This window comes from Condylostylus longicornis, unplaced genomic scaffold (assembly GCF_029603195.1).
Source record: "Condylostylus longicornis isolate FDR11 unplaced genomic scaffold, ASM2960319v2 ptg000057l, whole genome shotgun sequence".
Taxonomy (NCBI): domain Eukaryota; kingdom Metazoa; phylum Arthropoda; class Insecta; order Diptera; family Dolichopodidae; genus Condylostylus; species Condylostylus longicornis.
Genome location: NW_026578026.1, coordinates 591,266 through 616,138, shown reverse-complemented (window position 1 = coordinate 616,138; position 24,873 = coordinate 591,266). Strand labels below are relative to the sequence as shown.

Sequence of the window (24,873 nt, the reverse complement as noted above, 5' to 3'; positions counted from 1 at the left end):
ATGTATACATATGTAGTAGCATTTGAAGAAATTTTATTTATACAAAAATAAAAATATTCTCAATGATATTTTAATAATTCTATAATTATATTTAATTATATATATTATACTTACTATAATTGATTCTAATTGTATATAATTATATATATATATATATATATATATTTATATTTATGTATATATATTTTTGATTCATATATATATACATATACATATATACATTTATATATGTGTATAAAAAAGATTATTGTTCCTTATTTTCTCTTTTCCTCCTCTTCGAATTTCTGCTTCACCAACCAGCCATCCTTTTAACCCTACAGCAGTGTATAATAATTTCAGTATATTTTAAAATGCTGTTTCTGTTCATATATAGGTAATGAGCATCATAATAATTTCAAATTTTGTCCCTTCTGGTATATTCTTTTCACAATTTTTTTTTTTTTTGTAGGAATTTATTAAATTTGGTTTTCATTTTAAATTTTACACTTATTGTTTTGTTTTTTGTTTCAACGCTTAAGTTTTAGTTATAATTTTATTTTTGATTAAATTTGTTTTAGTCATATCGCTTTAATTTTGTAATTTAATGATAATATTGATATAGATTTATAGCTGATCAATTAATTTATTAAAAAATATAAAAAAATTTAATAACTTGAATTTGTAGTTGTTACAGCTGCTACAGTAATTGTTGGCGTATTTGTTATAGTCGGTGTTGTTGTTGTTATAGTTGTTGTTACTGCATCATTATATTCATTTATTTCAATAATATTATTAAAATTTTCATTATTTATATTTTCATTGTCATCATCGTCTTCAATATATTTAATATTATTACTATTATGATTATTATCATCAATATTATTAGCATGAATTGAATTAATAATATTATTTGTTGTTTGTTTTGATATTGCTGCAACAGCAGCAGCAGCAGCTGCTGCTGCATTTATTTGTAATAATATATTATTTTCTACTAATAATTGATGTGCTGCATTTATTTTTGCATTATTTATATTATTTTTATTAGTATTATTATTATTATTATTATTATTAAATTTTTTTGCTATTAAATTTATATTATAATTATCATTTTTTATATTATTTTCATTATTAACAATCTCATTTTCAATATTATTATTATCATCATCATCATCCTCATCATCATCATTATTATCATTATTACCAGTATGATTATTTTTATTATTACTTTTATTATTATTGTCATTATTATCATTATTATTATCATTACCATTCTCATTACTATTATTATTATTTTTATTATTAATAACATCATTAATATTATCATTCTGATAAAAATAATTATTATTATTACTTGAATTATCATTAATTATATTAAATTTTAATTTATTATTATTATAATTTTCAATATCATTATTTGAATTTATTATGGTATCATCTATATCATTATTATCATCATGATTATGATCATCATCATTATCATCAATTTTATCACTTTCATAATTTTTATAATTGTTTAATTTTTTATTTGTTATTGAATTAAATTGTGTTACATTATTTAAATTTGTTGTAAAATTTTTTTCAATATTATTTTTATTAATAGCTGCAGCTAATTGTTTTTGTAATTGATTTAAATTTTTGATAGCAGCAACAGCAGCAGCTGCTGTCATATTTTCATCATCATCATCATCATCATCATCTTCATCATCATCATCACCATCATTATTATTATTTTCATTTTGATTATTATCATTTTCATCATTATTATTTTGTGCATTATCATTATTATTATTTTCAATATGATCAATTTCATTATTATCATCATTATTTTTATCATTGTCATTATCATTTATAATTATTTTATTGTTATGATTATTTTTATATTTTTTAGAATTTTTATTATAATTTTCATTAATTATATCATTTGTATTATATCTTTTTAATTTATTGAAATTACTTTGAAAAAAAAAATTTCTTTTTAAACTATTATCAATATCACCATTTTTATTATTATTAATATTTATATTATTAATATGAATTGAATTTAGATCAATATCATAATTATTATCACCATTTTCAATTTCAGTCTCATTTATATTACCATTAAAATGATTTTTATTATTATTATTGTTATTATTATTATTATTATTATTATTATTATTATTATTTCTATTATCAAATAAAATATTAAAAGAATTTTTATTACCATTAGCCATATTAATTAAATTTTTATTATTATTATTATTATTATTTATATATGATTTATTATTAATATCCTTTTTATTTTTATTATTATTTATAATATTCATACTACTACCTTTATAATTATTTTCGTTTATTAAATTTTTATTTAATGATAAAATTGAATTATCTAATATATTATTAATATTATTGAATATATTATTATTATTACCATTATTTATAATATCAGTTGATTCAAGCATTAATTTTACTTGATTAATATGACCAGATGAAAATACATGTTCTTGCATATTTACTTGTTTTATGTTACATAATTTACAATCATCATATATCAATAACGATGATTGTTGTTGCTGTTGTTGTGATTGATGATGATGCTGCTGTTGTGATTTTGGTTGTTGTTGCTGTTGTTGATTTGATAAAGAATTATTTGAATCATGATTATGTTGTTGTTCCAGCACATTATTTTCATCAATATAACGATTATTACGACTTTTTTTCTCCTTAGCTCTAGCATTTTGAAACCAAACCTTTTTAACACGTACATTTTTAAAAATATTAAATAAAAAAAACAGAAAAAAAAAACCAAAAAAATAAATTAAAATTATTTTGAAATATAAAATTCAATTATTTTTTTTAGTCTTAATTAAAAAAAAATTTTATATATAAAAATATTTTTTAGTCTTTCTAATTTTTATTCAATTTTCAAATATACACAATTCAAGTAAAATATATAGAAGGATGCAAATTTTAATTAAAAAAATAAAATATTGAACAAAAATTCACACAAAAACTCAAGAAAGCTTATAATATTTAAAAAAGAATTAATTAAAATATAAAAATAATTCAAACAAAAAAATTAAAATACGAATAAATACCAATTTACTGCTTGTTTTTTTTTTCACAAATAAGAGGTGATTTTTATGTCCAAAATAATAAAGAATACAAAAAACAAAATATAATAAATGTGTTTTTTTTTTTTAATTTCTGACATTATAATGTAGATTTAATTTTAAAGAATTCACACCAATGTGATAACACCGACATTATTTTTTTTTGCTTTATCAATAACGAGTGAATTATAGTAAAAACAATTCATTAATAAATTGTTTTAATCATTTAAAAAAAAAATTATTCAATATTAATTACATATGTATATGCCTAATAATTTTTGTTTCTATAATAAATTTTTATGACTTTATATATTCAATCTGAGAACTTCATTGAGATCATACACATTATATATAATATAATGCTAGTAATAATAGTTATATACGCGGCATTTAATTATATACAGCAATATAAGTTGTAATAACTAAAGTTCTGTATTATAACAGAAAGTGTTTTATTGTATTGTAATTTATGAATCTCAAAATGTTTCAATCCCCTATAACAAGCATAATAACTCATTTATCATCACAGGCCATTTCAGAGCTTCCACATATTGGTTCGTGCCGCACAATAAAAAACCTTAAACTGCGAAATTATACTCAAATTTTGATTTTTATTATCAACATAAAAAGTGATATTAAACATAATACAGTCATATCAAAAAATATAAGGTCTTTGATAAGAAATTTAGCAACGTTTTTTTGTAACAAAATCTTCGAAATTAAATTGAATTTAATTGGCAGTTGTAATTTTTGATATTGATTGAACATGTTAATCGGTCAATCTTAATCTTTCAGCCGCTTTATTATTTTTTAATATCGAAAACAATTCTTCACACAAATATTTGCTTCCGAACATAGCTAAAACACTCTTAGCAAATAGTAATTAATTATATGTAGTAGTAATTGTAAAAATTAGTATTTAATAAAATTTAGTATTTTGCACTTCTCTAAATTTTTGTTTTAATACAAAATTGCACAGCGTTTCGATTTCAATTTTAAATTTGCATCAACTGCTTCAATATCAACAGAAAATGGGAAAGGTTAAATTCAATTTTCCATCTATTAAAATCTAAAAATCTTCTTTCAAATTCAGTTTTTAATAATTCATTCTGATAAGAATATTCGGTAACTTTCGAATTTTCTCAACTGATCTACTGTTTACAAATCTAAGAACATTAAACTGGTTCAAATATATAGGTATTTGATTTATAAAACAGTCGCTTTCCATTTTTCGAACAATACTAACGTGAAAATTCGGTTTCGACTACATTTTACATACAGTTGTTTTTATTCGCATAAGTTTGGTTGTGTGACAAACCCCCGCAGAACACTTTCTTACTGATCTAAATCAATATTTGTAACATACACATATATAAGAATTAAATTTCATAATATCGTAACGGGTATTAGTTTGACATGACTGCCGTATAATATTAATAACTATATAATATACTATATGGGTATACCTATATATATATATATATTATGTATACTCGTATATGAATGAAAATATATTCTTTATTTTATTATATTTTCAGTGAATAAAAACTAACCTGAACTGAATATGTTATTTTTTTTTTAATAATCCAATTTTATAATATTTGCAATACATTGTGTACAATCATCTATATTTAATATTGAAGAGATGTGTTTCATACAATAATGTCCATATGGATATATTTAAATTTTAAATATAATATAATGGATATAACTGCATTACAGTAATAAGTACACAATATTAATTTTTTGATGGTATATTATTGTATATAGTTGTTAATTTTACAGTTTTTGTATTTGATGATTTTTTTTTTTTTATTTTAATTAAAGTTCAATTTTTAAATTATTCAATATTTATATTATTATTTTCTTTAATAAATTAATTCAATATACGTTTATTTTTATCATTATTAATATTTTTCTTATTTTTATTTATTTCATAATAATTTAAAAAATTATTATTATTAAATATTTTAATAGATTGTTTTATTACTTTTTGATCATAATAATTAAATTTTTTTATTTATTTCTCATTAGAATGTTGAATGAAACTCAAATACTGATTTAATTTTTAAATATTTCACTACAATATGAACATTTTATTTTTAATAATTGATATGTATTGTAAATTTTGATAAAATTGACCTTTAAGTTTACGTGCTCGGGACCAAACCTTTTTTTTTCGTTGTATTAAATGTATAAATATATATATATATATATATATATATATATATAAATATTTATATAATATATATACAAAGTAAAATAATAATTAAATAATTATATATTATAAAATTTAAAATTTTTTTAGAATTTTTACATTTTTTAAATTTTAAATAATTAATCAATTTTATTAAATTTATTTTTTATTTTTTTCAATTACAATAAATATTTACTTTCTCATTTGTCATAATTTTGAGAGATATTTTTTGTTGAGCGCTCGTTTATAATCGCAATACATATTCAAAATATATCGTGTATGTTGTATAACAGTACCGTGATCGATGAATTATAATATTATACCGTTACGTACAAATTTGTATGTACATATTTAATTTGTTTTTAATCTTAAATGATTTTACGATTATTATACAATTTTATACTGTTGTTTTATTTTAAACACATACTTTCAGATTTGTTCCTTTCATTTTAATTGTATTCATTAAGTTCATTATATTCTTATATACAATAATTTTTGTGTATATATGTATGAAATTAAATTGGAAAAATTTAACTTTGAATTTTTTTTTGTAATTTATATAATTTTAGAATTTGCACAAATTAAACAAAATTAAAGTAAAAAAAAAAAACAAAAATAATAATAATTTGGACAAAAATCACCATTTTGAAAAACAAAAATTTACAATTTTTTTTCTTTTCCTTTAACATCATTTTCTTTCCATTTGATTTTTCTTTTTTATTTGCATTTTTTTATATATTTCAGTAAACACACACATATTATAAACGAAATCACAAAATTCAATCAAATTACAAAAATTTTTAAATCGAATTTTTTTAGCGCTCTATACAAATAAAATCTGCCAATATTTCAAAATTATATGAAACAAAAAACATATTCTTCAGGCCTTTACTAGAAAAAAAGAAAAAAAGAAAAAAAAAAAGAAAAAATAGAAAAAAAAACCAAAAACAAATACAAAACAAATTTTTAACAAAAAAGAAAAAATTTATACTTAAAATAACAACAAAAAAAATGAAAAACTTAAAATACGCAAAATATTCAAAAGAATTACAAAAATTATTAAAAAAAAAAAACAACTACAGAAATATTGCGAATGTATGTAATTAAAATGTTCTATTCTTTTTGTTTTTCTCTTTCCATAAATCAATAATTAAAAATGATACACCCCCATTATTTAATGGCATAGGAGCCTTATTATAAGAGGAAACTTTATATATATATATATGTTTTAATAATTCTATTTTTTAAATTTAATTAAGAAATTTGTATTCAAATTGAATTCCAATCTAAGAATCGAATAGGTCATATACGTCTCCATGATATTTTGAGAAAAAAATAATTGAAATTCTTCCTTTATAGCTAAAAAACACCAAAAAAAGAAAAACAAATGAATTCGATCCATTAATTCGTGTAGTTAGTAGTATTAGTAATTCAACTACACGTTGTATTAGTAATTCAGTAATGTTATTAGTGTAATAGGCACATAACCTATTAATATGTTCTTGCGATTCTATGTTTCAAATAGAAGACTGCATGTGGCACCTCAATGTAAAAAATATTTGGTAATCATTTGGATTACAGTATAAAGCAAAAAGATGAATAATTCGTTGGCAATTTCTTCATACTTCTGTAACTCAGATGGTGTAGTGTCCCCTTAGAAAGCGGTAGGTCACTAGTTCGAGTCAAATTCGAGGAGAAAATTTTACTAATTTTTCTGTCTTTAACTCGTTTCTCTGTTGTGCAGTTGTATGAAGAAATTTCTATTGAGTTAATTTCATTTATAACTATATTTATACATGAACATATTGTATATGGCTTTCTTTTTTCTTGGAAATGTAATTCATACAATATTAGAATGTTTATTAAACATTTACAAGAGAAAAACAAAAAAAAATCAAAATACAACAAAAGCAAAATTATAGAACAAATTAATATTATAAAATTTTTTCCTTTTTTATTTTAAATGATTTATGTTGAAAATTCGACTTACCTGTACTACACGCTTTTTCAAATTAACTTTCTTTGAAATTTCTTCTAACATTTTACGACTTGGATTTGATTCATTCTGGTAACATTCATATAAGAAATTCAGTTGTTCTGGCAATATTGTTGTACGCAATCTTTTATTGTTTTGTTTTTCAATATTAGATGGCGTTGTCGATGTACTTGTTGTTCCTGTTGCCATTGTATGTAATGATACTCCTGTTGTTCCACTACCTGAATTTGTTTGAGCTACAGGTGATGATGAAGAATTTACTGTTGAGCTTGTTGTTGATGATATTGCTGCACTAATCATATTTAAAGTTGATTGTTTTTGTTGAAAATTTTCGTTATCTATTATATCATTACTGTTATTATTATTATTGTTATTATTATTACTATTGTGTTGTGATAGTTGTTGCTGTATTGGTGATAAATTATATCCCCTTGTATTATCAAGAATATCTGATTCTTGTTGTTGAACATTATTGTTACTATTATTTAATGATATTGATGATGCTGTTGTTGTTGAATCATAATCATTCATTTTATGTTCATCATTAATTAAATGTTGCTGTTTTGATTGTAAAACCCCGCACCCACCAGCAGCAGCAGCAGCTGCGGCTGCAGCAGCTAAAAATTTAGCAGCCACTAATTGTTGTTGTTGTTGAATAACTGGTATTGGTGAATTACTTTGACTTCGTATATTATTATTAATAATATTTGATGATGTTGATCCTGTTGCTAATGTTACATCATTTATATTACTATTATTATTATTATTATGATTGAATTTATTATTTTCTGGATATATTGTTTTCATTAAATTTTTATTCATAATTTCATGTTGTTGGCTATTTTCAGTATTAATTGTATCACTTATTGAATTATCGTTAATATCATCATTATTGCTATTAGTATTGTAGTATTTTCTTTTATTGTCATTAGTATTCTCGTTATTAATATTGTTGATTGTACTATTATTATTATTATTAATTCCATTATTATTATCATTATCATTATTATAATCGTTATTATTATTATTATTATTATTATTATTATTAGCATTATTATTAGCATTATTACTGTTGTTGCTACTATTATTATGATTGATATTATTATTTGTATCATCACTATTATCATCACCACCAACAGTATTGTTGTTCATATGTGTTGTATTTGTTGTTAGGTGGGATGAAAAATCATGAATTTGTTGGGGCGAGGCTTCTAACTGAAAAAACTTTTTTGATTCATTTAATTGATAATATTGTAATAAAAAATCTATATTTGGTTGTTTGATACCATCATTATTATTAATTGTAGATGATGTTGAATTATTGTTACTACTACCACCGATACCACCGGAATTGGCAGCTGCCGCTAATAACATTAGTTCATGAGGTGACGTTGTTTTATTCAATGTTTCATTTTGTATATAGTATTGAAATAAATAATCATAATTTGTACGTTTTTTCAATTCATTTGTTTGATAATAATTTGTTAAAAAATCAATATCGTAGCTTGTTTGAAAATGTTGTTCACGATATTGCTTTTTGATTTCATCATTTTTTTCATTTTGTAAAAAATATTGATATAAAAATTCATATTGATCTGCTTTAAATTTTTTATTCAGTAATTCATAATCAGATAACATTGTTGCAGCAGCTGCATTGGCAGCCATTAACGTTGATGAGGGAAGTGCAATCGCTGACGCAGCATGGGCGGCTGTTGCTGCTGCTGATGAAGATGATGTAGACGACGATGATGTTATTCTATCATCATAATCGCAGTTTTTTCGTTTACCTTTTGTTAATTGATTTACTAAAGATGTGGATGATGATGATTTGGATGTTAAATCAATTGACATATCTTGATCATTTAAACCACCATATTGTTGTTGTTGGTGATGGTGTAATTCACTTCCATATTGCTGTGGATTTAGAAATAAATTTGGATTCATAATATGCAAAAATTGATGATCTTTGAATTGCTCATAACGTGAAAATGTCAATTGACATTTATCGCACTCATATTTAGATTGTGATTTTTGTTGACTAGTTCCACTGCTACCACTTGCATTAGTGTTGCCAGTATTACCACCACCGCTACCACCAGTAAGCCCAGTGGATGATGGGCTTAGTGGTGACATACTAGTAAGCTTATTATTTGAATGAGAAAGATGATGATGCGGGGAACTTGATGCACCCAAAATATTTAAATTGGGACTTGGAGATAAATTAGATGGTAGTTGATGATGGCCAACAGAGGCTGACAACGCTGCCGCTGCTGCAGCAGCAGCTTGTTGTGCGGCCAAACTGGATGATAATAAAGTCGGATTATTTATATCCATTGACGAATTTGAATCTTCACTGCTTAAACTTTGTGCGATCTGTGCTGCTGCAATTTGAGCTTTTGCCGATTTTTTATTATTCTCTTCTTTAAAACAATGATTCTTTTGATGTCTTATAAGCTCATAGTAACGTTGAAATACTAAATTACATTTCTTGCATGTATAGTTTATGTTAGGTTTTTTTTCTTCTGATTCATAAAATGAATTATTTGGTTGATTTTCGTATATTTTACGTTGTTTTTGACGAGCGTTCTGTTATAATTTATAAAAAATAATTAATACAAGTAGTAAGTGCCAATGAACAAAAAGCAGTTTGACAGGTAACAAAAAAAGGAATAAACTATAATATTGCTAATAATTTTATCAAATTTTAATTCAGCAAACGTTTATATTTAATAAATGATTAAACTCACCTGAAACCACACAACTATTACACGTGGTGACAACAATAATAATTTACTCAAGTATTCTAAATCGCTATCCTTTGGATATGAATTATTTTCAAAGAATTCCTGTAATACTTTAATTTGATAATCAGTAAAGCGTGTTCGATTAGCACGTTTTCCACTCGACGATGAACTGTTTGATGAATTTGAATTTGTTTCAAAATTACCCTTTTCAAAAATTTTATTTATTTGAAATTTTTTTGGTGGTCCCATGTTATTTAAATTGCCAATGCTAGCTAAGTTATTTAATGGTAAACTTTCTATTTGCTGATTCAAAATATCATTTAAATTATTGTATGTTGCTGATGTTGTAATAGCTGACGCGCTATTTGGTGTTTGTGGTCTTGACAAAACTTCTGAACTACCAGATTCTGATTTTGTTTCATAATTATTATAAAATAAATTTTGTTGATGATGATGATGTTGTTGTTGCTGTAGTTGTTGTGCTGCAGCAGCGGCAACTGCTGCAGCTGCAGCTTGTTGTTGCAACAGATGATGATGTTGTTGTTGTTCAATATCTAAATTTAAATGATGCGATTCATTTTTAATTAGATGATGATGCTGTTTATGCTGTTGTTGTTGCAAATGGTGGTGATGATGATCAATTGAATCCATTGAATTTAACTGTAAATCATCAGATGGCTCAGATTTAATATGTATTTGATCTGATGAGGACAACAAACGTTCACGATCACTACTCGATGCAATACTTGATGACTGTGATAAGGGTCGATTAGAATCTGATCTACTATCTTGCTGCTGTTGAATATGTGAATGATGTAGGGATGCTTGTAGCGATAACTGTGTTAAATGATGTTGTGGTATTAAAGATACGTGGTGCTGACTACTACTATTTGATTCATTTGATTGTGAAGATGATGGACGTTGTTGCTGTTGAGAATTTTGAATTTGTAAGTGGGGATGCTGCTGTTGTTGTTGCTGTTGTAAATCAGACAACTGTTCACCACCACCCCCACCTTCCACTAAAGGGGTCACCTTAGCTTGACCGGTTCTTTCGTATTCTTCTAAATTTAATGTTGTCGATGGTGGATTATTGAAATTATATGGAGAGTCTTTATTACGTTGACGTTCCTTAAACAGTGTATTACGAAACCAATGTTTAACAACCTTCATTGGTAAATTGGCTTTTTTCGACATTTCCATAATACTTTCTTCACTAGGTGAATTATTTATATCAAAATGTGCACGTAATATCTTTAATTGATCATCCGTAATACGTGTTCTGGCACGTTTTTGATTATTCGACGCAGCAGCAGCAGCAGCCGCTGCAGCAGCAGCTGCTTGTTGAACAGCAACTGCTTGTTGAGCAGCCAATAATTGAACTTGAGGTGTGGATTGTTGTGATTGCTGCTGTTGTTGCTGTTGCTGTGATGGCGATTGTTGAATATTGCTACCACTATTACTATTATTTCCGTTAGTTGTACCAATTTGTTCTGTAATTGATGGTGGTACAACAGATGATGATGGTCCACCATTATTACCACCACCAAAAATTAAAGGTGGTGCCAGGTTCATAAAATTCAAAGACATTAAATGATGAAATTGCATTAAATTTATCATATCCAATGTATTCATCGAATTATTTGTGCTACTGCCATTCGCAGCACTATTATTTGAGGTTGTATTACTTGTATTACTGTTATTGCCAGCTTGATTAATTAAATTAGAAAAATTTATAGGAATTCCAGTCATATTTTGCTCAACTAATTTTTGTGCCAATACGGTTGGATCCAAATTTAATTTCTGAGCTAAATCTGGCATTAATGGATTTTGTAAGGCAGCAGCAGCTGCCGCAGTTGCTTGTTGTTTAAGTAAAGCTGCGGCTACAGGACTACATACTGATGGTGGTATACCACCGCTTGTTAAACTTGATTGACTTGGTGTTGGCGATGAAGATGAACGTATATTAGTCATATTATTACCACAATTATTTGATCCAATTAATGATGTTATACCACTATTGTTATTATTACTACTACCACAACCACCGCTAGTTGATGATATGCTTACAGCACCAGGTGATAACAAATTAATTGATTCTGTAGTTTTTGGTGCCAATAATTGTTGGGGATCTTTTAAACTAATATTCTGGCTACTTGTTGCTGATAATGCCGGTGAAGGGGAATTCGACAATTTTGTTTTAGAGGAAAAATCTAATATTTCATTGTCAGAATTCATTGATATTGAATTTAATTGTAATGTGGATGATGATGGTGATGTTATCGTCTCATGATCTAAATAATAATTCTTGAATTTTTCTGCAAATTTTTCCAAAAATTCTAATGGTATTTTGTCGTTATGGATTTCTTCACAATGTGTTTTCAATACAAATATTGATGAGAAAGTTTTCTTACAGTGACGACAGTAGTATTTTTCTTCACTAGGTGTTAATGCCAATGTTGATGGCGCAGTAACTGTCGTTGGTGTTGTTGAAGTTACTATAGACGATGTCACTGTAGAAGATACGGCTGTTTCTTTTATTTCGTTGTTGTTTTTACTACCACTTGAATTTGTTGTGTGTAAATCATTTGATATATCAATTGGCGATGGTAATTGTTCTATATTATCATTTGATTGCATTGGTCCTGGAGATGCTGTTATATTATTATTATTATTATTTATATTATTACTGAAATTACTTGTACCATTGTCACTGTCATTCAAGTTGTCGTTATTGGTATTTGCACTAATGCCAGCCTTATTATTTATTTCATTGAATTGTTTAACAATATCAAAACCAAAGTTTTCCAATAATGTTTTATAAATCTGATTATTAAATTTACTTGTCAAATTTGTTGCGACATTAAAATCATCATCTTTCTGATTTTGATTGTTATTTGGACTTAACTTTGGACAATTGCTATTACTATTTGAATCGTTATTACCTTTTGACAAATGTGGTGATATTGATTGTTGTTGGTGTTGCTGTTGACTTTGTTGCTCCTGCAATCGACAGGCTCTCGTTTGGTGCAATACACTACGCATGTGGATATCAAGTGTGCTACCTTGAGCATATGCAACTTTGCAAATATCACATTTAAAACGTTTCTTAGGACTTTCATAATCGTTTTCAGGGCTTAATTTTCTTTTATATTGATTTATTGCGTCATTATTACTGGGATTATTTGAGACTGTTGTTGCTGTTAGTGCGGTCGTTGTTGAATTCGCCGCTGTTGTTGCTGTTGCTATTAAAGTATTTGAGTTCGTAATGGTATTTACATTTGAAGTACTACTACTGCTATTTTGAATATCATAGTCTAAATCAATTGACTTATGCTCGTCATTACGTTCATCGGTTGTGTAATTGAATATTGTATCATTATTACTCGGTGACACCGATGCTGGTGACGTTATTGTTGATGTTGCTGCTGTTATTGTACTACCAGCTAATTCATTTTGATGTTTTTTCATTTTATGTAAGTGTGAAACACTATTGTAATGTACTAATAATATATTTTTTTGTGTGAAACTTTCACGACATATTTCACACTTAAATGGACGATTTGGGTCTAAATACTTTTCAAGTGGATAATTGTTAGATTGTTGCTGCGGGTGATGTTGTTGTTGTAACTTTTCATTACGACGATGTTGTTGGCTTTTATAATGTTGTTGTAGAAAAATTTGTATTGTATAGGCAACTTTACATCTTTGGCATTTATGTTTACGATTAATATCGTTATAATTTTCTTCAGCCATTCGTTGTGTATTCATATATTCGTCTAACTCAGAAACTTGTTGCTCATAAGTAGGATTATTATCAATATCATTTATTGATGTATCAATTATTGACGAATCATTATTATTTGATTGATTTAATATTGCATCGTCCGAATCATTTTTATTTAAATTTTGTATTAATATTGATGGTGACGATGACGCTGATGGTGATGAAGAGGATGATAACGACAGTGTTGTTTTAACTGCATTTGTAGCAGTTGTCGATACTATTGTGTTAACGTTGTTACTGATTCCAATTTGTTCATTGTCCGCAAAAGTTGGAGTACTAGTAGAATTCCTAGTTTGCTGTTGTTCATTAATGTTTATTAAAGTTGATGCATCACCACCAATACTACTAGCTGGTGAAACAGGCGGTGATGACGTTGTACAAGATTTTGTAGTATTATTATCGCCGGAATTACTCACAACTTGTTGTTGTTGAGGAAATTGTTGAGGTTGTTGATTTTGCGTGGTTGGGTGAGATTGCTCAATATGTTTTTGCAAGGATTGCGTACTTCGAAAACTTCTACGACATATCATACATTTTGTTGCGTCACGCATAGTATGATACAATGAATGTGCATTTAATTTTTCTTGCGTTTTAAATGCTAATGAACACTGCTTACAACGATATTTGTAGACATGTCGTTCTGATATAACAATATTCATATGATTATCTTTAAAGTGTGCTACCAATGAGGTTATGTTATTAAATTGTATATGGCATTGTTTTAACAAACAGTTGTATTGCATTGTACCAGAAACTGATGATGATGTTGATGACGATGTTGTTGCTGAGGCAGATAAATCAGTAGCATTCATTCCTATTGCTGTTGCTGGAGTAGCTGATGATGATTGTGATATTGTTGTTGTAATAAAATGTTGATTAGTTGTACAATGTTGCAATAAATCTTGCATTGATTTTAGTTGCAAATTACATTGTTGACATTCTATTTCAATTGATAGTGGATTTATACTATTACTTGATGATGCTGTTGCAACAGTCGGTATTATTGTAGTGGTTGATGGTGCTATTATAGAAGAAGGTGTACAAGGTATTCCTTGATTACCCAATGCATTGCTAGAATTATCGGGACTTGTTTCAGTTACTTTGGAAGATGTAGTTGTTGCTGTTGGAGATAAGGATGGAGACAATGCTGATACCAAATTTTTTGATTCGGGACTAGTTTGATTTTTATTTGATTTACTTAGTGGTGTTGACGACGATAATACTGACGATGTAGATTGCTGCCGATATGATGATGTGGCAGTTGTTGTGGTTGTTGCTTGTGATGCGTTTAACCAATGACTAGTGTCAACTAATTGTAAAAGGCGTACCAGTCCGTCACTGTTTACGCTGTGAACACCCATAACATGTTTTTCCAGTAACTTTTTATTATTAAACGTATCTTGACATAATGGGCAAACAATCGCGTTTATTTCATGATAATCACTTTTATTATTATCATCATCCATGTCTTCCATATTATCATCTACAACGTTGTCATCATCATCATCGTCACGCACACTATGATACATGTTATTGTTATCTTCTTCGTCAATTTCATCAATAACGTGATCATCAGTATCACTTTGATGTTGTGACTCTTGATGTTGAAGATGTTGTTGTTCCTCTAAATCATCATTTTGTTGTACATCATCAAATGATTCGTTATCATTGTCAGGTTTTTCAATTTTAACAGTATGATGTTCGCTATCAATATCATCAGTTATTCCAGTGTTAGTAACACTACCGGATAAGGAAGATGGTGTCATTGATCGTTGATGCTGTAATTGAGTATGTGAATAATTTTTATGGTGCTGCTTTTGTTGATGTTGCAATTCTTGTTGCTGATGTTGAAAATATTTTCCGACTTGATTATAGTCTATTAATTGCTGCTTATTAGATATTTGTGAGGAAGATGAAGCTGCAGATGAAGCTGCAGATGCAGCTGCTGCAGCTGCTGCTGCATGTAAAGCTTGTTGGAATGCATGTAATGCGGCTGTATTGGTGGGTATTATTAAATAATCATTCTCTAACGAATTCGTTGGATGAACTTGTTCAATATGACGATCAATATCGATTTTAATCTCAGTTAAATATTCACAATTATTACATTTGTATACTGTTGTCGGTTGTATATCCGCTATTGATGGTGTATTGTTTGACAAGTTAGTTGATAATGGACTTGCTAATGACAAATCATAGCCCATATTTTGCTGTTGTTGTTGCTGTTGTTGATTATGATGATGCTGCTGTTGCAATTGATGATGCATATCAATATTTGCACCAAATGATATTGATGTACCCTGTTCATATTTCATTAAAGGGCTATTTGATGGGCTTGGTCTTTCACTTTTTACGACATCTACATTTAATTTAAAATTATGAAAAGAGTATAAGAGTATAAAGCAGAAAGCAATAAACTTAATTATATTATTTTAATTAGAAAAAATTGCCCTAAATTCTTTTGTAAAAAAACTTCTTAAAATCGAGAAACATTTAAGCTACAGTTTTTTAATTTTTCTAGAAGTACGAGAAAGAGAAATTTGTCTTTTTTAAAAGATTCATAATTATGAATTCTCTTTAATTATATTTCAAAATGTATTTTCAAATAACAAAATATTATAATATGCATGCATATGCTAGTATATTTCGAATGCCAATTCTCTTAATAATTGAATCCTCTGTAATTGAAACATAAACTGTATGATTTTTGTTAGGCAACTCTTATTCGTTTCTGATAAAAATATGAATAAATCAAAGATTCTTTTGAAATAATTTATTTATGTTTAACTGTGTATAAAAAAATAATTCTCACTCAACCATGTCCTACTTCCTCTTATATATATATATGTGTATGTATATTTTCATTAAATGCATGAATATATTACTATATGCACATAAATATCAGTTATATTACTGTAAATTTTGCCTCAACATGAATTTATTAATTTCGTTAGTTTTTCCCTAAATTACTGTTGTATTAGTGCGTGGAAAACATTATTTAATGTTAAAGTTTACACCTGTCGAAAAATCTGATTATATGCCACTTATGTTTTTTTTGTCTTATTCCTTTGCTTTTTCAATGTATAGTAGTTTGAACGAAAATTGTAATTAATTTTTCCATTCATTCATTTAACTTTTAAAAATCATAAAGAAAGTAAGGGATTTATTTTACATATTACACTACTACCATTTAATCTAAAACATTTCAAAAATTACTGCTTTTGTATGAATTTTATACCTATAGTTTGAATGTTATACATATAATATAAATATATAAACATAATATGTATTTTAACGGAAAATATTAATCACTGCCAGGATACTATTATGAACTTATAATTAAAAAATCGATTGAAACACACGATTTTTATTTTTTGTTTACAACAATTTTTATACCTACATTATACTGTCTACCTAAGTGATAGTAAACCTTCACATCTTTTACGGGCCAATATTGTACGACTGTGTTCATTAGCATGAAGTAACACAAAAAACAGAAATTTCAAGTTAAAATTCTATAAAATATTTAGAGTAGCAGTTACTTTTATACTCAGTTTGTTGTTAACCTTGAATGAGGGGCATTGTCTTTTAGGGAAAATGGCCAGGAGGCTTGGGGTTGCTGAAGGTTGTATGTCGTGGATGTCGGCGTGTGGCGGAGGTGGAGGATGTAGAACATGTCCTCTGTGCCTGTCCGTTTCTGATGTGGAAGAGAAGGCGTGTCTTGGGGGCTTATTTTTACGATTGCCTGGGGGACCTTTCCGGGATGTGTCTTGCGCGCTTTTGGACTTCGCCGGAGAGGTTGGCTGGTTTGGATAGGGGGTCGTGTATGTCGAACTGCATGGGGATTGTTGGATGTTGGGTTTTTTTTAGGATTGCCGATTGGCCTTTTTCTGTTGGCCTAGTGCATGGATTTTGCGTTTGTATACGAGTGGAGCCGCCCTCTCTTATTTACTTACTTACATAACCCTTTGAAAAAGCTTTAGTGGTGATAAAAGTAAGTTGAAATTTTTATAATTTTTCATGAAAATCATAAAATAATAAAATCATGGGCCATAAATGTTCAAGATAACTGGGTCTAATTATTTATTAGTCGACTAAAATTATTATGTAGTCGTATATAGAAAATGCTTATTACAAAAGAACGTAGGCGATAGTTTCTTTCTATTATTTTTTTTATTTCTTTGGGGTTCTAACATTTTTTTTTTAATTTCCCTTTTTTTTTTAATTTTTTTGTAATTACATAGATTTTAAATAGGGATGTATGTATGTTGATTGTTTTATATAATGAGAACTATGATAGTATATATAAAACATACATTTGATTTTATAGTATAACAATAAAAAAAAACAAAATGTTAACCATTCAAAGTTAGGAGAGGAAGAGAGTGCGACATGTGAAATGAAATATAATTGTTCTAAACTCATTATTGCTATTAATATTGTATAAAATAACTCGCTCTGAAAATAATTTTTTGATTCTCTTATTTAAGTTAGAAATTACTTAAATAAAATTTGAAGTAAAGAAATGCTGTTCTATTTTTCTTAAATTTGAAGAGAAGTTTCCATGCAAAATTTACACGCATATAACCGCATATAATATAGTTAATATAATATAATATACTTTAAATAAAACTTAAAACAACATAGTTATTAAGTCATATTAATTGTGTTTCTTAATACCATAAATTAATTTATTTGAGGATATTATACATTAAACCAGAAAAATTTAGAATATTTTATAAATTCATACATTTTAGTAAAATAAATTAAACTTACCGTTATCACATAATTTAAATACATCATTTAATTCCAATTGTTCCATATTTTCGCTACGTCTTTGTAAGCAAATAAATTGTTCAACTTGCATATGCCTTAAACTTTTAATGTGTTGTATCATTTGTAATATATTTGATGTTTTATAATTACATAATTGGCATAATAATAATTTATTTTTATTATATTTATTATCTTGATTTAATTGCATATTATCATTTAATGTTATTAAATTTCCTTGCATTGATATTGCTGAATTATCATTGTTATCATTATTGCTATTAATATTAATATTAATATTATCATTACTGCTATTATTGTTATTACTACTACGTCTTGATGAAATAATTAGTGCATTATTTTGTTGTTGTTGTTGATGTAATTCATAATTATTTATCGTATACAACAAATGTTGAAATATTATTTTCATAGTATCATGTCGCATATGTTGGGCATGCATATTTAATTTTTGTATTGAATTTGTATAAAAATCACAACAATTACATTTCAATTGAATTGTATTTGTATTATTATATTTCAATTTGTACTCATTTTTTACACCACCTTCTTTGATATGATTAATATAATTTAATTTTTGAATATGTTTATCTGTTTTACTATGTAATTGAAAATTTGCTTTTAAATTTGTTTTATAATTACATAAACGGCATATATAATTATTATTAATAATAAGCATAATATCACCATTATTATTATTACTATTATTATTATTATTATTATTATTAGCATTATTATTACTATTGTTACTGTTACTACTACTGTTATTATTACAATTACGTGAACGATCCAACATAATGTGATTATTTAATTCATCTAAATTATTTGTATTATAAACAGAACAAATTAAACAACTGTATATTGTTGTAGGTTTTGGATCAATTTCCATTGGTGGTTCAAAAGAGTCTGGATTGAGCCCTTGGTCTGGTTCAATTCCAACTCCTGATATTGCAGCTGCGCTATTCATTAGTGCGTTAGCAGCCAATGCAGCAGCAGTTGCATTATTTTGTTGTTGCTGTTGCTGATGTTGTTGATTTGGAATTTGAGACGATAAATTTGGATTATTATTATTAATATTACTAGAGTTTATTTGTATTGAAGATTGAGATGAATTTCCACTATTACTACTATTATTTGAACTTGATGATCCACCAATTAAAGACGCGGCCGCAGCCGCTGCTGCAGCTGCTGCTGCTGCTGCAGGATTGTTTCCACTTGCTGCTGATAGTGCAGCTACAGCAGCCGCTGCCTGTTGCTGTTGTTGTTGTAGTTGATGTACAGCTGCGGCTGCAGCTGCTGCATTTGGTGACTGTTGCGCGGCAGCGGCCGCTGCTGCTGCTGCAGCAGCACCTAAAGCGCCAGTTGCTGAATTTTGATGTAATAATTGTATCATTAATGCTTGATTATATGCTAAATCAGCTAATGCTGCTTCTGGTAAAAAATTTTGTAAATTCGGTATATTTTGTCCTAATTGAGCTGCAGCTGCTGCAGCAACCGCCAAATTAGCTGGCAAATTAGCTGCAGCTAAATTTTGCTGCTGCGATTGTAAAAATGATAATGCTTGAAAATGCTTCATATTATTTTGTAATACAGCCATATTATGCGTATGCTTTTCACTTGTCATATGTATACGTAAATTACGTGCAACTGATGTTTCATAAGAGCAAACATCACAGCGAAATGATGGTTTTGGTTTTTGTGAACTAGATGATTGAGTTTGTTGTTGTTGCTGTTGTTGTGATTGCTGGGAAATCAGATTAATTGAATTATTTCCGCTACTACCGGGGTTACCGTTACCATTACCACCTACGCCACTATTGCTATTATTACCACTACCAATATTTGTTGTATTACCTGAATGTGTATTTGGCATTAGAATTTTTGGGCTATCACGAATTAAATCAATTGTTGAACAAGTAATACCACTTGTACTACCAATATTTCCACTAGAATTATTACCTCCTGCCGCGCTTACGGGTATATTGCTAGAACCACTATTGTTGCCACTTCCACCCACTGTAGATGTTGATGCCAATAAGTTATTATTTGAATTGGCAGAACTAGCAGCTGAAGCAGCTGCAACAGCTGATATTGCTGCTGCTGCTGCAGCATTTTGAATATTTTGTGAATTATTTAGTTCTTGCATGTTATTCAAATGTTTATCGCTTTGCATATGAATTGATAAATTTCCTTTTGTTGTTGTTGAATAGTTACAAATTTCACAACGGTATGGCTTATAACCACACGTATATGATTCACCACGTGCCAGACGTGGATGTTGTTGGCCTGTATATTTATTAAAAAAAAATAAGTAAATTGAAATGTGTATTGGAAATAGTTTTATTAAATTAATAAACCTATTTAACAGAATATGTATTTTTTTTAAATAACATGTATTATAATAATGTTTTTGTTTTTTGGAACACTCAATTCGATTTCGAAATTCCATTTGGAGTTTCATGCAAATACTAGAATTTATACGAGAATTTTTAAAACATACAGATTTTAAATTTTAACCAAAATTCAAATTGCAAAATTATCAAATTTGAATTATAATGAGTAATAATTCTTTATTTAATATTTAAATGCTACTCACCAGCTAAGCAATAACCACATGCACTTTCGCCATCTGGATGCTTTTCCCTCATATGAATTTCAAGAGTTTCTTGATATTTATAATGCCAATTGCACTGCGGACATTTTAACGTTTTACATGAATTTCGAGTTGATATTTGAACCCCACTATTTAAACGAGCCGTGTTTAATATCATTTCACACCTAAATTAAAATATTTAAAAGTAAGGAGTGAATCAGAAAAATCGTTTCATAAGGTAAGTATCGTACATGCATAAGTTTAAAATTTACGTGAATATGTAAAAATCAAATTACCTTGCACAATCAACGCCCAATGGTCTGCCACTAATATGTTCTGGACATGCACCGATTGTAAAACTTGGCGCTGCAGATGCTGCAGATTGTGATGTACTACTAGCATTATTATTATTTGCACTAAGATTACTACTACTACCATTATTTCCACCGCCATTATTACCACAAACAATTGATGATGGAGACATTGTTAACTGTTGAGCAGATGCAACAACAGCTGCCGCCGCAGCGGCTGCAGCTGCTGCTGCTGCTGCTGACGGTGATGGTATATTCAAACTATTTGTTGGTGACTTTGTTGGTGTCAAGGGTGATTTATTTAAATTAATATTTATTAACTCACATGCTTTACAATCCAAACCTTTCATACCAGTAATAGCATGTTCAGGACATGCAATTGATAACGATTGTTGTTGTTGTTGCTGAAATTGATGTTGGAAAAGTTCATTTAGTAGCTTAGCGCTATTGCTCGTATTGCTAATATCGTTTTGCTGTTGTTGTTGAGCTGCTGCAGCAGCAGCAACAGCCGCTGCTAATGATGCTTGTATTGAAGGATTTCCTCCTAGTAAATTAGTGTTATTAGTATTAGAATTGATATTTCCGATAATTGCACTACGTTGTTGATGCTTTTGAAATTGTTGCTGCATTTGTTGTAATTGTTGTTGTAAGAAATCTGATGTTAAATTACTACAATTACTATTAATTGTATTGCAACTATTATTATTATTATTAATATTATTGTTATTATTGTTATTACTGCAACTAGTACTACTACTGCTACCGCTATTATTATTACTATTATTTATATTTGTTACAGTATTATTATTACTCTTATTATTTAATTTTTGAGATTGGGAAGTGGTAATTGATGATATTGGAGAGGAGATTACTGATAATGTTGAATTTGTGTTTGTTGCTAAGGTGGTTGATGCTGTCGATGTCAGAGTTGTTGTTGTTGATGTTACTAAATTATTTTCATTTTCATTACTTGCTGAATTTTTTGAAAATGTGTTATCAGTTGACGTTGTTGGTGTCGGATCTGATGTTAAACAGAAATTTGTTGTTATATCATTATTTTTATTATTACTACTGCTACTACTGCTGCTACTAATATTACTGTTATTGTTGTTGTTACTATTATTATTGTTACAGCTATTATTTGGATGACTTATTTCACCACCAGTTAAAGTTGATGACGGTGAAGTTAAATTTATTACATTATCACTATTATTATTGTTATTAATTGCTGATATCGCCCCTGATTCTGCTTCCAATAAATTTATTGAACATGTTGCTGTTTCAGGCGATGTTGATCCTATGGGTGCTGCATTTATTGTTAATTGTTGTGACGATAAGGAAGAGGATAACGATGAATGTGAACTAGTATTGGTATTTTTAGTTAATAAGGTAGATGATGATGGTTTATTTGGAAATGATGATATTGAATTTGTTTCTGATGTTGTACTACAATTATCATTATTATTTCCTGTATTATCATTGTTATCATTTTTATTATTACTATTTTTGATATCAATATTCATGCTATTTTTATTATTAGTATTATATGTTAAATTAGTTCCTGTTGTACCAGTTGTTGTTGATATTGTTGATGTAATTGATATATCATTTGGATCACTATTATTATTTTTATTATTAATATTATCTATTATTGATGGAGTAGTTGTTGCTGTTGACATTAAATTTATTGGTGATTGAGCTGATGTTACTGTTGTTGTTAATGCTGATACTGATGTAAAAGAAACTGTTGTTGATGACGTTGACAGTGAGGATGTTGTTATTGATGTTAAATCAATATTTATATATTGTTGTTGTTGTTTTTGCTGTTGTTGTTGCTGCTGCTGTTGTTGTTGCTGTTTATTATGTAAATCAAGAGGTTCTAAAAATGATATTTGAGGTTTCTCATCAACATTGCGCTGTATTATGGCACTAGAATATTCACGATTCAATAATAATTTTTCGGATTCTTGTAAATTTAATGTATGCTCAGTATTTGCATGTAAGCTAAATGATTTTGTATTACCAAAACTTAATTTACATATAAAACACATTAATATTGGCTTTTGTATTTTAACATTATTTGGTTCATTTGTTTGATGTGTTGCATCATGTGCTGTTACAACACGAAATGAATGAATTTTTGGATTATTTGTAGATGGGGGATCTATAAATGAAACGGACATAATAATAATATATCTATATATGTATACTTAGAAAACATCTATTGTATATAAACACTTAATATTCAAATTAAGAAACAAAAACAAAAAAAAATTTATTTCTATTATAACATTTATATAGTAAGTTGCTCATTTTAAATATTCAATTGAATAATGTAATACAGATAGAACATTTTTCAAAATATACCAAAAGATAACTCGCAACTATTAAAATTACACTGTTATCTAATTTCAATTTTTTAAAATTAAAAAATTAAAAAACAAAAAAAGCATTTTTAGTTACTTACTGTTTAAACAACTTTCCGATAAATTTGATAATGAATCATTTTCGGAATCAATGATATAAGCACTTCCATCTGGATTATAAACTATCTTGCCTTGAAAACTCTCAACATCTGAGCACGACATTGGGGATCCTCCATCTGAATCGTATTCCTAACCAAAAATAAAACAAAAACAATTTTTTTAATAAAATTAAAAAAAGACAAGCAATTGAAATTTTAATTATAATTAACTAATGATAATTATAATAAAAGCATAATTATAATTTAATTATAATAAAAACATTTAATTAAATTAAATTTGTAATTATACAAATATATGTACATATTATTATGACTGTAACTATAACAATAAAATTATTTTTAACTATTTAATTCAATGAAGGTCAATGAAAATTTAATGGTCCCCGAGCTTTCAAAATAATTATTAAATATTTTTTGAAGACAATTTATGAGTATTCCAAATAAATATTTATATAACGCTTATGAATAATTCCTGATTTCAAAATTTTATTAATCTACACCATACACTATCTAAAGGTCAATTCATCTTTTGCCCCTGTATCATTAATGCTTAATTGTAATGTCATTATCTACATTAAAGCTGCAATTCTCAAATGATAGAATTTTATAAATTTTATAATTTCTAATTATATTATAATTCAACAATACATTGCTGAACATTATATTTATACAAAAAAAAAAAATATTAAATTTTACAACAACATAACATCAATAATTTATTCATTTTTGTATTTACCAATTTTAACAGAGCACAATTTAAAAAAAAACAAAATTGCATATGTTTAGGAGAGACAAAACAAATTTTTTTTTTCATTTTTCTGTAGTATTTTCATTTGAGAACAAAAAAAAATTGCATAACTTTGTTGAAATATATTTACCATCGGTAAAATAATTTTCATGT

The 24,873-nt window shown here is 27.1% G+C and overlaps 1 protein-coding gene across 1 annotated transcript in view; it reads right to left on the bottom strand.

Annotated features, from left to right (window-relative positions):
• Window positions 1-1,410: 1,410 nt before the first annotated feature.
• The window catches only part of LOC129612140 (zinc finger protein 2-like), a 40,283-nt gene continuing 16,820 nt past the window's right edge, over window positions 1,411-24,873 (bottom strand). The window contains exons 3-10 of the mRNA XM_055525654.1: window positions 23,955-24,102; window positions 21,473-23,651; window positions 21,180-21,361; window positions 18,569-20,869; window positions 10,012-16,151; window positions 7,259-9,850; window positions 2,290-2,708; window positions 1,411-1,414 (exon numbers count right to left, since the gene is read on the bottom strand). Coding sequence (XP_055381629.1) covers window positions 1,411-1,414; window positions 2,290-2,708; window positions 7,259-9,850; window positions 10,012-16,151; window positions 18,569-20,869; window positions 21,180-21,361; window positions 21,473-23,651; window positions 23,955-24,102 — 13,965 coding nt within the window. The remainder of the gene's footprint in view (window positions 1,415-2,289; window positions 2,709-7,258; window positions 9,851-10,011; window positions 16,152-18,568; window positions 20,870-21,179; window positions 21,362-21,472; window positions 23,652-23,954; window positions 24,103-24,873) is intronic.